General features: G+C 51.8%; 1 protein-coding gene across 1 annotated transcript in view; it reads left to right on the top strand.

Annotated features, from left to right (window-relative positions):
* Rin3 (Ras and Rab interactor 3) overlaps nucleotides 1–13,124 on the top strand; it is a 73,279-nt gene that overhangs the window by 50,555 nt on the left and 9,600 nt on the right. The window contains exons 5-6 of the mRNA XM_032908270.1: nucleotides 84–1,568; nucleotides 4,978–5,286. Of these exons, the coding sequence (XP_032764161.1) occupies nucleotides 84–1,568; nucleotides 4,978–5,286 (1,794 nt within the window). The remainder of the gene's footprint in view (nucleotides 1–83; nucleotides 1,569–4,977; nucleotides 5,287–13,124) is intronic.

A 13,124-nucleotide genomic window follows, 5' to 3' on the forward strand; every position in this document is an offset into this window, starting at 1 on the left:
AAAACAACCTTACGCAAAAGCAAGGACCCTTCCCCCACTGCTAGGAGAAGGAGGGCTAACTGTCTCTGCTCTGTTTTCCTCAGGTTTCTGGGACTCCTCTTTGAACTCTTCAAGAGGCCCTGCAGAGCCACTCAGAAGCTCAGCCCCTGGGACCCCTGCATCCTCCGGCCGGCCTGCAACCCATTTAGCAAATTGTTCCTGTGAAATCGAGCTCTCGGTGGGAAATGACCGTCTGTGGTTTGTGAATCCCATTTTCATAGAGGACTGCACCCTACCGGCTGATCCACCTCCACTGCCCACTGGCAGCTACCCTACACGCCCTGCGCCTGCTGCCCCGGATGCTACCTCACTCACCTCCAAGGGGTCCCCACGTCGTCCCCCACCTCCACCCCCGGTACCCACTGTTCCTCCTACTGGCCCTGCCTGGCCTCCTGCGCCTCCTGTACAGCCTGCTGATCCTTTGCCCAACTCCCCAACACCCACCTCTCACCTTGCACCCCATGCACCGGGCCCCCCTGGTCACTCAAACCAACCACCCATGACTGCCTGCGAGAGTCTCCCACGTCCATCTGTAGGCCTGGGCCCCTTTGGAGAGGAAGAGATGAAGCCTGGGACAACTCCCAGCCCCTTGCACCAGGCCCCTCCCCCTCCGGTACCCTTGAAGAAGACTCTTCCAGCAGCTCCTCCCAGGAGACGCATTTCTGAGAGGGTGTCTCTGGAAAGCCAGAATGTGGGGACTTCGACAGACAGGGACCGCTCAGGCCTTTCTAGGACAGCTTCACTCAACTTTCCTCCCCAGAGCACCGTAAGTAGCCTTGGGGACAGGTCTCCAAGGACCACGGAGCAAGGCCAGGACACAGAGGCCAAAGCCAGCCATGCTGACAGCACACCAGTGCCTCCTGGGAAAGCCAAACAACCCCCAGTCCCACCCCCCAGGAAGAAGCGGGTCTCCCGGCAGCTGGCCTCAACCTTTCCCAGTCCCTTGACGAGCCCCATACCGGAGGTATCCCCTGAGAAACCCGCGGCGCCTGGTGCACCTTGGGAAGGCTTGAGTCCTGCCGGGCAAGCTGGAATGCAGCACCTCCAAGTCCAGACCAGCGCCTGTCCCCAAAGCTCTCCAGAGTTCAAGGGTTCCCTGGCCTCGCTTTCAGACAGCCTGGGGGTGCCTGCCTCAGCCGCTGACCAGGACTCTTACTCAACCAGCAGTGCGGAGGAAGAGCTGGAGTTCAGCAGCCCCAACGTGAAGAAGAAGCCCTCAATGATCCTGGACAAGGCCCGCCACCGCCTCAGCTTTGCCAGTTTCACCAGTGTCTTCCATGCCTTCCTCTCCAGCGACCGCAAGCTGTATAAGAAGGTGGTGGAGCTGGCACAGGACAAGGGCTCCTATTTTGGCAGCCTAGTGCAGGACTACAAGGTGTACAGCCTGGAGATGATGACCCGCCAGACATCCAGCACCGAGATGCTGCAGGAGATCCGCACCATGATGACGCAACTTAAGAGCTACCTGCTACAGAGCACCGAACTCAAAGCCTTGGTGGAACCCACCCTGCACTCGGAGGAGGAACTCGGTCAGTGGCAGCTGGGAGGGCGGGAGGGAGAGCGGTGCATAAATACACTCAGCCGCCCCTCAACACAGAACAGCCTCTGGAGCCCCTTTGCCTCATGTCCTCCTTCTTCTTCCTCCTCAACTGTCCACAGATCTCCTGGGCCCAAACCCTGCTCTCAGGCACCACTTCTAGGGAGCCAACTCAAGGCTGCCAACTTGCCTGACTCCTGGCTAACAGGCCACCAGCCCTCCCCTCCCCCACCTGCCTCAACCCTCCCTGCGATTGAGATCCATGATGACAGGTGTTATTTTTCCCTATAGCCACCTACACATCTGTGTAAACAAGCAAAAGACGCAGGCAGGCCATAGTGCTATATCTGGGTATCATAGCACCTACCTGTAGTCCCAGAGCTTAAAGAGTGGAGGCAGGAGGATCAAGGCCATTCTCAGCTACATAGTGAGTTGGAGGTCAGCCTTGGGCTACCTTGTCTTGAAGAGCAAAACAACAAAACAAAACAAAACAAAAAAACTTATTGGGAGATTTTGAAATTACCTGACAAACTTTTCTGTCCCACTGGGCACTGCTCCTTATGGTCTCAAGCCTCTCCTCCTCCTCCTCTTCCTCTTCTTCCTCTTCCTCCTCCTTCCAGTAATTAAGAGCATCCGTTCTGAACTCAAAAAGAATGCTTTGAAACACTACAAGATGCTGGCTCATAGTGAAAGGTCCTAGAAAAAAAAAAAAGTGTCAAGTATTGCCTTCCCTGGGGAAAACGGAGCTTGGATGGATGGATGGATGGATGGATGGATGGATGGATGGATGGATGGATGGGGTGTTAAGGTTTAAGGCTGGCAGTTGCCTCTTCAGGAAGCTATGTGTATACCCCATCAGGGATGGAGGGCTCACCTGGGCAGAATGCTAAGGGTGGTACATGCAAAGTCCACCCACACAAACCCCAACTTTTTCCACTAGTAGTTACCATGTCCCAGAGACCCAAGCATTGCCCTACAGAGCTTCTCTGGAGAGGAAATGAGTTATATAAATAGTCCATCAGAGCACTATGCCTCCACCTGTTTTGCTGGGGGAAAATAAAATATGCCAACAAGCTAGCTAATCATACGTCCCTCCTGCCCTCGGGAAGCTCTTATTCTGACAAATGACAGGTAATCTGCAAGAAAGCCAGGAAGCCATAAAGGAAGATGACATAAGTGTAAAGTAGGCAGGAAGTAAGGTTAGGAGGGCTGAGGAGAGAGAGGTCACAGCATCACAACCCCAGGAGATTTAGCATTTCTGCAAGGGGTCAGGCTGTGGCAGGTTCAAGGCAGGAGTGCCAAAGCCTCACGCATGCCCAGCATGGCTCTGGTCCTTGAGCTGAGTAGGAGCAGAGAGACTAGAGGCAAGCAGAACTACCGTCATGACAAGGTGCACTGGAGGCAAGTAGGGTGGGCAAGAGGCAGCACAGTGAAACACGGCACAGATCTAGTTCATGGAAGTGGCCAAAGAGGTAGCCAACCTCATATGGCTCTAAACATCTAAGGCATTCCTAGACCATAGCTACAAGCCCAAAGGCCCAAACCAGGAGAAGCCCAGGGTTCTATGTCAGAAAGACAGCTTCCTACCTCATTGGACATCCAGGAGGGGATGGGGCTGAGTCTACAGTCTGGGGAGAACAAGGGGCTGGAGACAGATGTCTGGAACCCAGCCATGCACAAACAGCCATGAGACTGAAGTAGATCTGGCCCAGGGAAGATCTCAGGCAGTATGCAGACCACGAGGCTGTGAGAGGGCATAGAAGAACATGGAAGAACATGGATCTCTCAACGTAGCCCAGAAGCAGCTATGGTCAGCCATGTGTGCCTAGACAGGGAGGAGAAGACCCATAGCCTAATCACAAGTAGGAGGTGGGGGTCTTCTTCCAGGCAGAGGTAACAAGGCAGAGACGGGCAGAGAGGTGGGAGATGACAGACTCTCCACAAAGTTGGGTGAGAGACAGGCTGTGAACCTCAGGCTGAGGATTTGGCCTGGAGGGGATGGATCCCAGAGGTTATGAGGAGAGTTATGAAGAGGGCTGGTGATCCAGAGCTATCAAGTAATGGCTCAGGGCAAAGCCAGTTGAATTAGTTACCAGTCTGCTGCTGTAACAAAATAACCTGACAAAAGTAGCTCCAGGAAAAAAAAAAGGGTTATTTTGTTTCAACTTTGAGGATACAGTCAGCTGTGAGGGGAAGGCACTGCCAGCCCATCACGCTGCATTCACGGTCACCGTCAGGAAGCAGAGATGAATACTGGTGTTCAGCTCCTTTTCTCCTTGTTCATTCTAAGACCCAAGCCTAGAATGGAGTCGTGCTGCCCACATTTAGGGTGGGTCTTCCACCTACATTAACCTAGTCTTGAAAGTCCCTATCAAACACGCCCCCAGATTGTCTCCAAAGGATTTCTAGATCTGATGAGCTTGACACTAGGTAAGAACTGTCACACCAATATAGGTGATCCAGGGCAAAGCAAAGGAAGTCTATACCAGACTCATCAGAAACAGCGGGATGAAAGCTGCCCCTGGGTGGCCAACTGGCAGGACAGACTCTCCACAAAGTTGGGTGAGAGACAGGCAATTAGTGCTCTCCTGGTGAAGGGGCAGAAGAGGCACAAGACTAGCTTCCAGCCAGACCTCTATGAGAGAGAAGAGCTATCCAGCCTCTCTCCTGGAGAGACAGGACTTCAGGCTTCCTCTTGTTAGGTCAGTAGTCAAGGCATGGAGCCATTTCAGAGAATGTTCCCACCTGTCACCCAGAGCAGTGGCCACGAGTCAAAGCTTAGCCTCCACAGGCTCCATCAGAGCCCAACTTGTCCATTGTTAGAGGGGCATCATGGCATCTATGTTACAGAGTTACCATAGTGTCCAAGCTCCTTAACTCCCACCTCACCGTTCGAGCAAGACTGAAGCTTGACTCCGGTAATAGTTGGATAGTGAAGGGCAAGCTATGCAAGTAACTGCAGCAAGGGGAGCATGAGACGCAAAAGTCCAGGGGCAAAGGCAGGCCTGGTGCACTGAAGGGGCAGCGCAGGCAAGGAAAGCATATATCAGTGATGATGCAAGCGAATCGCATGGGTTCCAGAAGTACAACAGGCAGCGAGATTCATTCTACCCTTAGGACACAGCTGCCCAGATTGCACACTGAATAACCGCAGTCTGTCTATTGCCTTCTGAAATGTGTGTTTATAGGCAGGCTCTGTTCCCAGTCCTGGGAAGAACACTGCATTGGAGAGACCAGGATATTAGGTATCAGAAGTTCTGGTGCCGGCACATCTACAGAGTGGCTTGCGTGTCAGGGCTAAGTAGAAACCGGGGATGGAAAGGCTGTGCTGCCAGGAAACAAGGCTGGGTAGGATGGCTCCTATAGCTGTTCCTCTCACGTCTGTGCTCTCACCCCGACAGAGGCCATCGTGGAGTCAGCCTTGTACAAATGCGTCTTAAAGCCCCTGAAGGAGGCCATCAACTCCAGCTTGCTGGAGATCCACAGCCGGGATGGCTCCCTGCAGCAACTCAAGGAGAACCAGTTGGTGATCCTGGCCACCACCACCACCGACCTGGGCGTGACCACCAGTGTGCCTGAGGTGGCCGTCATGGAGAAGATCCTGCAGAAGCTGACCAGCATGCACAAGGCCTACTCACCAGGGAAGAAAATCTCAATCTTGCTGAAGACCTGCAAGCTTATCTATGACTCCATGGCTCTAGGCAACCCAGGTAAGTAGGTTTGCACTCCCCACAGAACTAAGGCAGGATGAGAGAGAGCAGGAGGCATTCCTGGGCATACCACAGCATGACCTGGGCGAGGAAGAAAATGGTGCCTTCCCACTGCCTTCAAGACAGGCAATGAACTAACCATGCGTATGAGGAAAGGGTGCCCTGTGTGTTTGCAGGGAGTGCTGAAACAGCCAGGTGACTCAGACACAGGACCACAGGGCCTCCATGGTGGAGGGTAAGAGTCCATGATCAAAGTGGGGCAGGGCTGTGCTCTTTCCAGGCACCTGGTAGGGTCTGATCCAGCCTCACTCCTAAGTCTGAAAACCCAGCATTCTCCACTCAGCAGTCTCCCATGTGATATTCGTGTCCTCATTTTCCTCTCATGAGGACATAGGCCACAGTGGATCAGTACCGCCCTACTCCGGTGTGATTTCATCTGTCAACCACATCTGCGATGACCCCCCTACTTCCAAAAGAGTCACCTTTTTAGGGAATAATGTTGGCTTTAGCATGTGTGAACTTGGAGGGGACAGGTTCGGCTCCAACAGTGTTGATAGTAGCTCACTGGACCACAGAGAAGATGGTCTGTACGCACTGAAGTCAGCAGCAGTGGCTGACGGAAGATGACCATGCCCATCTGTCAGTGGGTACCTGGATGTAGGCCATCTGGGTGGACCTCGGGCCATAACATCCTCTAATATGTTGGCCCCAGCTTATGTCTGTGACCAGCTGGAGTCCAGGGTAGTAAGCAGAGCCTGTTGAGACCTGGCATCATGACAGACTGCCGCCCTGCATTGACCTGTCTTGTCACAAGATAAAACCAGATTCGAGGGGAGAAGCGCATGTCCCCTTTGGATGGAGAAAGCTCCAAAGTCGTATTGCAAGGGGTACAGGAAGGAAGGAAAGAAGGGAAGCAGTGGAATCACAGGGTCCATTTGTAGCCACTTTACCACAGCACTCCTCTAGGCACACGGGCAGAGGAACCCATGCTCCACAGAGAATAAACGCTAGCTAGAGTTTATCCTGCACCTAGCCCTTCAGCTGGATGCCCCGATGCAGGCGGCCAGCTGTATACTTGTACATGGCAGCCCAGGCACGTGAAAAGGTGTCCCATCGTTGTGACCTTGCAGACGGGGTTCAGATGTCTGGTCTGCCCCGTACCGCTTGTAAGACCTGGAACGAGTACTCATCTCTCTTGGCTTCTTTGTGGGAGAGAAGCCAACATTCTAGTAGGTCAGAGCCACACTTAGGGACTTGCAGTTATTAGGAACAAACTGTGTCATCTGTCCCCAGTCCCCAGCACCAGCAGGTTCAATGATACCTAGGGATGGCTGAGAGGGTCGTCTTCCTCTCCAAGTACCTTAAGGATGAGCAGCCCAGCTGGCCCTCTGACAACAGAAGAGTTGTTTGGCATGGTATTAGGGTGTGGAACATGGTTCCTTCATCCTAGCCGGCTTCCCATGTAGGCTAGGAAAAGGCTGCAGCTCCAGGTTGGAGGCCTTTTTTGTGTGTAAGACCAATATGTATCCTCTAATTGAGAAAACGAATTGAGTTCCCAAAAGGTGGAAGCCACATGGGGATAGAGCTGCGTGGTGGTAATGTTACATGGGGAAGTGCGGTCAGAAGTGCCGTGTCAGGAAGAGCTTGTCTTTTGGAGACCAGAGATCTTGTGTAATCTACAGGCCAGAAGACAAGGCTAGCCGGTGAGTGCAACTGATTCCTGTCTAGGTCTAGGACCAAGGGAGGGCGCCCAGAATGCCTGACAGCCCCAGTGAGACCTTGAAGGTAGAGGCCTCCTCATCGCTGATGGAAACAAGCCAGGAACATGGCATGCTTTCTCTTCTAAAACAGGCGCAAGCGTGACAGGCCTGGGGCACCCTACATGGGTATGTGAGGGAAGCAGTGCATTTCGGTCTAGTCAGAAAGGGGAGGACATGAAAACCTAGACCCAAATGTCTATGTGGGCCCTGATGCATCTAGTGGCCTGACTGTCCAGGTAGTGGAGGCACCGGACTGACTCAGTGTCCTCCTGTGTAAACGGGTGCACTCTCTGGGGCTCGGGTGGACGGTGGTTACTGTGTCACCAGATGCTTACACTTGCTAACTGCATGTCTGGCCCATAGCTGTTTCTAACTGCAAGATCATTTTGCCCTGAAGGACTCAGGGCAAAGTCAGGGCCAAGGACTGAGCTGACTAAGGTTGAAACAGGGTCGTTTCGGTCTCCAAATCCCAGCTTCCTTAAGACCATGAAATACAAGCCAGGCACAGGGAGAGACATTCAAACACTGAGCATTCCTAACCATGAATTCAGCTACTAAAAGCTCACCCAGACAGCAGGGAGTGGGGGAGGCTGGTCATCTTCGAGAAGGTCAGAATGAAGAAGACAGTATTACTGAGGGAAGGAGTCAGCCAGTTCTCCAGTAGGAATAATGGAAGAACAGAGCCAAGGCGATCTGACACATCAGGCAGACCAGACCAGAGTCTCAGGCCGAGAGACCAGGGGGCATCTTATCAAGAAGTAGTGAGTTCTCTTTGACCAAGGCTGAGTCCTGGAGTGCGAGCCCAGTGGCTCTTAACTCCATCTTGGTTTACCCCACCCAGAGCATCTTCATTTGGGAGGAAGCAGATCACCCACACATACCATGCTGTGTTTGAACTCCCACTTACGTGCCCTAATTTTAGATGACAAACCTATGGGGTTTCCATGTGGGCACCAAGTGGGTGCTGTACCTGGGTTAGACGGACCCTTAAAAGCTATGGGGTTAGCCAGGGGCTGTGAGGTTACCTAACCGCCAACCTCAGTTTCCCCATTCTCATGCTTTCTGAGTTCCCAAGTCTGCGTGTTCTCATGGTGGGGTACAGAGGTCACTGTCTATCCACTGTGTTCCTGGGAATGATGAGGTCGTACTATTATGGGCATGCATCGGAGTCCAGAGAACACCCTGGACTTCCAGGTCCTTATGGGCTCCAACAAGGCACTGAACCAGGACCTGTGTGGAGTAATAGAAATAGAGACAGTTTATTAAGAAAAGGGCACAGGCAAGAACCCAAGAATGGCAATAGGTCAGGGAGCTAGGAAAGGTCTGAGGCTGCAGGCCTCGGGCTCCGAGCATCCTAGGTTTTATAGGTCACTTAGATAGCAGCACCTCTCCAGCCCTTCAAGATCACTAGGATTTTCTTCTTTATGACCCCATTTATTACATGCAGCCCAAGTGAGAGGGGTTTCCATCCTTCCTCAGCCATTGGCTTCTTGATATGTCAGTCTTGATGCCTCTGAACCCTCCTTCCCTACTCCATTATCCTATCTCAGAACCACATTGTAGATTCCAAACGGGGTTCTATGAGCCATCTGATGGCTCTGCGGGTGGAACACAGACATCTGCACCTCAGGTGAGCCTCACCTCCACAGTCCCACTGGCCCACCAGCCCAGAAATTTCTGGGTCTCTCTCTCTCTCTCTCTCTCTCTCTCTCTCTCTCTCTCTCTCTCTCTCTCTCTCGTCTCCTTCTCTCTCTCTCTCTCTCTCTCTCTCTCTCCCTCTCTCCCCCCTCTCCCTCCCTCCCTCTCCTCTCTCTCTCTCTCTGTCTCCCTCCCTCCCTCTCTCTCTCTCCCTCTCTCTCTCCCTCTCTCTGTCTCTCTCTCTCCCTCTCTCTCTCTCTCTCTCTCTCTCTCTCTCCCTCTCTCTCTCTCTCTCTCCCTCTCTCTCTCTCTCTCTCTCTCTCTCTCCCTCTCTCTCTCCCCCTCCCTCCCTCTCTCTCTCTCTCCCCCTCCCTCCCTCTCTCTCTCTCTGTCTCTCTCTGTCTCTCCACCCTTCCCTCTCTCTCCCTCCCCTCCCTCTCTCTCTGTCTCTCTCTGTCTCTCTGTCTGTCTCTCTCTCTCCTTTCTCCCTCCCCTCTCTCTCCCTCCCTCCTCTCTCTCTCTCTCCTCCCTCCTCTCTCTCTCTCTCTCTCTCTCTCTCTCTCTCTCTCTCTCACACACACACACACACACACACACCATGCTCAGCTTCTCCCATAGGTTCTGGGGATCAGAACTCAGGTCCTCATATTGTACAGAAGTCACTGCTGATGGAGCCATCTCCCCAGCCCAGCACACTTTTTTTAACCTGTCATTTATTTGAAACTGATTTCAAACTTGAAACCTTTAAGCGTAAACGGTTCACTGAAACAAGGACACCTGGGTACCCTGTGAGTTAATTTATCTCAGCAATTATCCAGTGCCTTCCCCTACCCCCGAACACACACATTTCCCTCCTAAATCACACAAGGTCTGTATCTGGACCTTTCCCCAGTCGGTGCTGTCCTGCGTCCATATTGTAAAGTCTAGGAGTGCCAGGCTGCAGAGTGCTCTCGTGACGGCTGTGGATGTGTCCCTGTGTAAGCTTCTCCAGATCTACCATCTCTGTCTCAATCCCAGGTCATCAGTGATGGCTGAAAGGCTTAGGAATTCCACATCTAACCACCACTACTATGTTTAGCTGCCACTCATGTGTTAGGTTTCAAGGGCCTTTCTTTTCTTTAACTACACTGTTTTTTTTAATATCTACTTTTATTATTTTAATTGTGTGTGTGCCTGTATCTATGTTCTGAGTATGTGCATGTGAGGGCCAGTGCCCTCAGAGGCCAGGGAGATTGGGCCTCCTAGAGCTGGAGTTACAGGCCGTCATGAGCTGCCTGATGTGGGTGCTGAGATAAAACTAGGGTCCCCTGCAAGAAGAGTGTGCACTCTTAACTGCTGAGCCATCTCTCCAGCCCTGGGGCTGACACCTGTGAACATGCACGTTTCCTTCCTACCTCCATCTTTGCTCCTAGGCCACAGGTCTCTCATCTCGCGTCTGTACACGCTTCCCTCATAGTTGCTGACTTGGTTACTTTCTCGTTGCTTTGATCAAATACTCTGACCAAAGTAACATAAGAGAAAATGGGGTCGTTTAGACTTGAGAGTTCAAGGTTCGGCCTATCTCAGCTGGGAAGTCTAGGCGGCAGCAGCTTGAAGCAGCTGGTCACGTTGCATCAAAAAAAAAACAGCAGTAAATGCTATTTAATGCTCACTTTATGCCGTTTTTACAGCCCAGGTCTCACTCAAATTAACAACTATTACAGTTATATGGGAGTGATACATTCTTTTTTATATTTATTTTTATTTTATGTTCATTGGTGTTTTGCTTGCATGTATGTCTGTATGAGGGTGTGGGATCCCAGGTGTGACCCACCATGTGGTTGCTGGGAATCGAACCCTGGTCCTCTGGAAGAGCAGTCAGTGCTCTTAACTACTGAGCATTTCTTTAGCCGCTGGATGACACGTTCTTTTTTTTTTTTTTTTTTTTTTTTTTCAGAGCTGGGGACCGAACCCAGGGCCTTGCGCTAGGCAAGCGCTCTGCCCTGAGCTAAATCCCCAACCCCTGGATGACACATTCTTAGCTGTATCTCAGTTGACTCAAATTTGCTTCAGACTTGACACTAATGTTGTCAAGACTAGGCTTCCCCATTCCCTAACTCACCCCACTCCATTCCACGTTCCTGGCATCTCATGCTATCTGGCTGTGGCCTTGGGACTGAAGCACAGACCACCATCCCTGTGCTGAAGGCCTGGGAGCCATCGGGAACCCTTCAGCAAGGCACAGCTGCAGCCTGTGTTGAGCCAACAACCTTGAGCGAGTTCAGCAGGACCGAGCCACACTTGCCCAACACTGCTCCTAGACCTCAGGCTCCATAGACCTCTGGCTTCCTCGGCTTCAAGAACCCTAGATTTTAGGCAACTTAGACCTCTACCGATCCTAGGCCTCCAGGCCTCCTCTCTGAACAAGACGCCCATCACACTGCCTCTCCTGTCATCACCACACAGGAGAGAGAAGTTCACCCACAGACTATGTGGCCCATTTAAAGGAGACTGTGACAGCCTCGGTCCAGGTGGGACCAGTTGAGACAGCAGGAAAGGGGCTACACTTGAAGTCACACGAGCTAATGTAGCTGGGCACACCGTCCTTTCCTAAGAGGTAAATGCTGTCACACCTCTCTAGACCCAGCCAAAATACAAACCTAAAGCCACATCGTGCCAAACCTATGCCGCACTCACCACACCAGCCTACCATCCAGGCCAAGCACCGGGTTTGGGGAGAGCAGTTGAGCATACATTTGAGGGACCTGAGTCAGGCAGGCTGGGAAGTTAGACAAATGGCTTTGGATAAGCATCTGTCATACCTGGAAGCCATGAGGTCCTTGCAGAGTTTACAGAACCTGGCAAGAGTGGTTAGGCTTTTTGATTCATATTCTGTATATCTCTGACAGAGAAGTCATTTCCACCTCTGGAACACCCAGAGCTAGGCAGGAGAATCCATTCCTGTAGTGGGAAGAATAGATCAAAGCCCCACACCCACCCAGGGAGGACGGAAAGGCGAGAGGGAGCCGAGGTAAAGACCAGTATAATATTATAACAAGCCAATCTAAATGCAGAAGACATGAAAGGGGCTTGGACTGCTGAAGGGCTGCCCTCCATGCCTTTAGCTGTGCCTGAACTTGCAGCTCACTTTGACCAAGGGCTGGATTCATAGACCTAGAAGGTTGGATGTAAAGCCAACAGCTTGGTAAGAAATATCAACTTCCCTCATTCTCTACTTCCTCACAGAGGCCATAGGACCCAAGAATCCACTGGTGGTTCCGTCAGGGACAGTGGCTGGAAAATTGGGTGGGAGGAGGGCTCTTGATGGTGACCAGGAGCCTTTGACATTGCCTGCATACAGAAGAGACAGAAAGTTTTTTTTTTGTTTTTTTTTTTTTAAGATCTATGCTAAACTGAATTCTAATGACTAAAGTCACCCGTGTTTACTATTGAGAATTTTCATGCTTATGCAGCTTTCAAATGTCCTGGGCACTGACATGTAGAGAAGAAACACAAAGCTACCATCTGATGCCCCCATAGGCTAGGAAGGCATTTAGATTGGGGTGAGCCCCTTGGTGTCAGGTGTTTGCTAATCTAGACCAGGAGAGGGAAGGAAGGTTTATTTCAGCTCACAACTCCCGGTTACCCTCCACTGTCACAGGGCAATAACATCAAGGCAGACAGCAGCCTGAGGCCTCACACCCAGGGTCAAGAGCAGAGTGGGGACAGAACATGGGGATCCTATACTCAGTTAGCTTTCTGTGCCGTAGACAGTACAGGACCCAGCCGATGAAACGGTGCTGTCTGCCTCCAAGGTGTGTTTCCCTGCATTGAGCAGCATTTCCTACCTTTATGCTCACCTTTGAGATGATGCCTCCCGAATGACTATACTTTATGTCAGCCACACATTTGACACACATCAGTCCTGTGTAACAGAATGAGTTGGTTATTCATTCCCAGTGTTCAGATGAGGAAACTGAGGCTTGCCATGCCCTGAGGAGAGGCCTGATCATGCAGAACTACAATGACCTAGCTGGGGTCTTCCTAATTTCCTATTCTAGTGTTCAGGGCCCCAGATGAGTACTCTGGCTTATTTCTCTCTGAATAAGAATTCCCTCTTGGCTGGGCAATGGTGGCGTGTGTCTTTAATCCCAGAACTCATGAAGCAGAGACAGGCAGAGCTCTCTAAATTTGAGGCCAGCCTGGTCTACACATGGGTTCCAGGACAGCCAGGGCTACACAGAGAAACCCTGACTCCAGTTGGGGGGCGGGGGGATCTCCAAAGTTCCCAAGCCCGTAAAATGCATAGAAGGTCTCTGCCAGCTCTTGGCATTATGTGCCTGCAGGTGGTGAACAGATGGAACTGGAAGAAACAAGCTAAAACCAGCTAAACACAGGCTGACCCTGACTGGGCATGAGCTCTGGTCCATGCAAGCCAGGTGTTCAGATCACAGGAGAAGC

The sequence above is a fragment of the Rattus rattus genome, chromosome 7 (genome assembly GCF_011064425.1).
Source record: "Rattus rattus isolate New Zealand chromosome 7, Rrattus_CSIRO_v1, whole genome shotgun sequence".
Classification (NCBI taxonomy): Eukaryota; Metazoa; Chordata; class Mammalia; order Rodentia; family Muridae; genus Rattus; species Rattus rattus.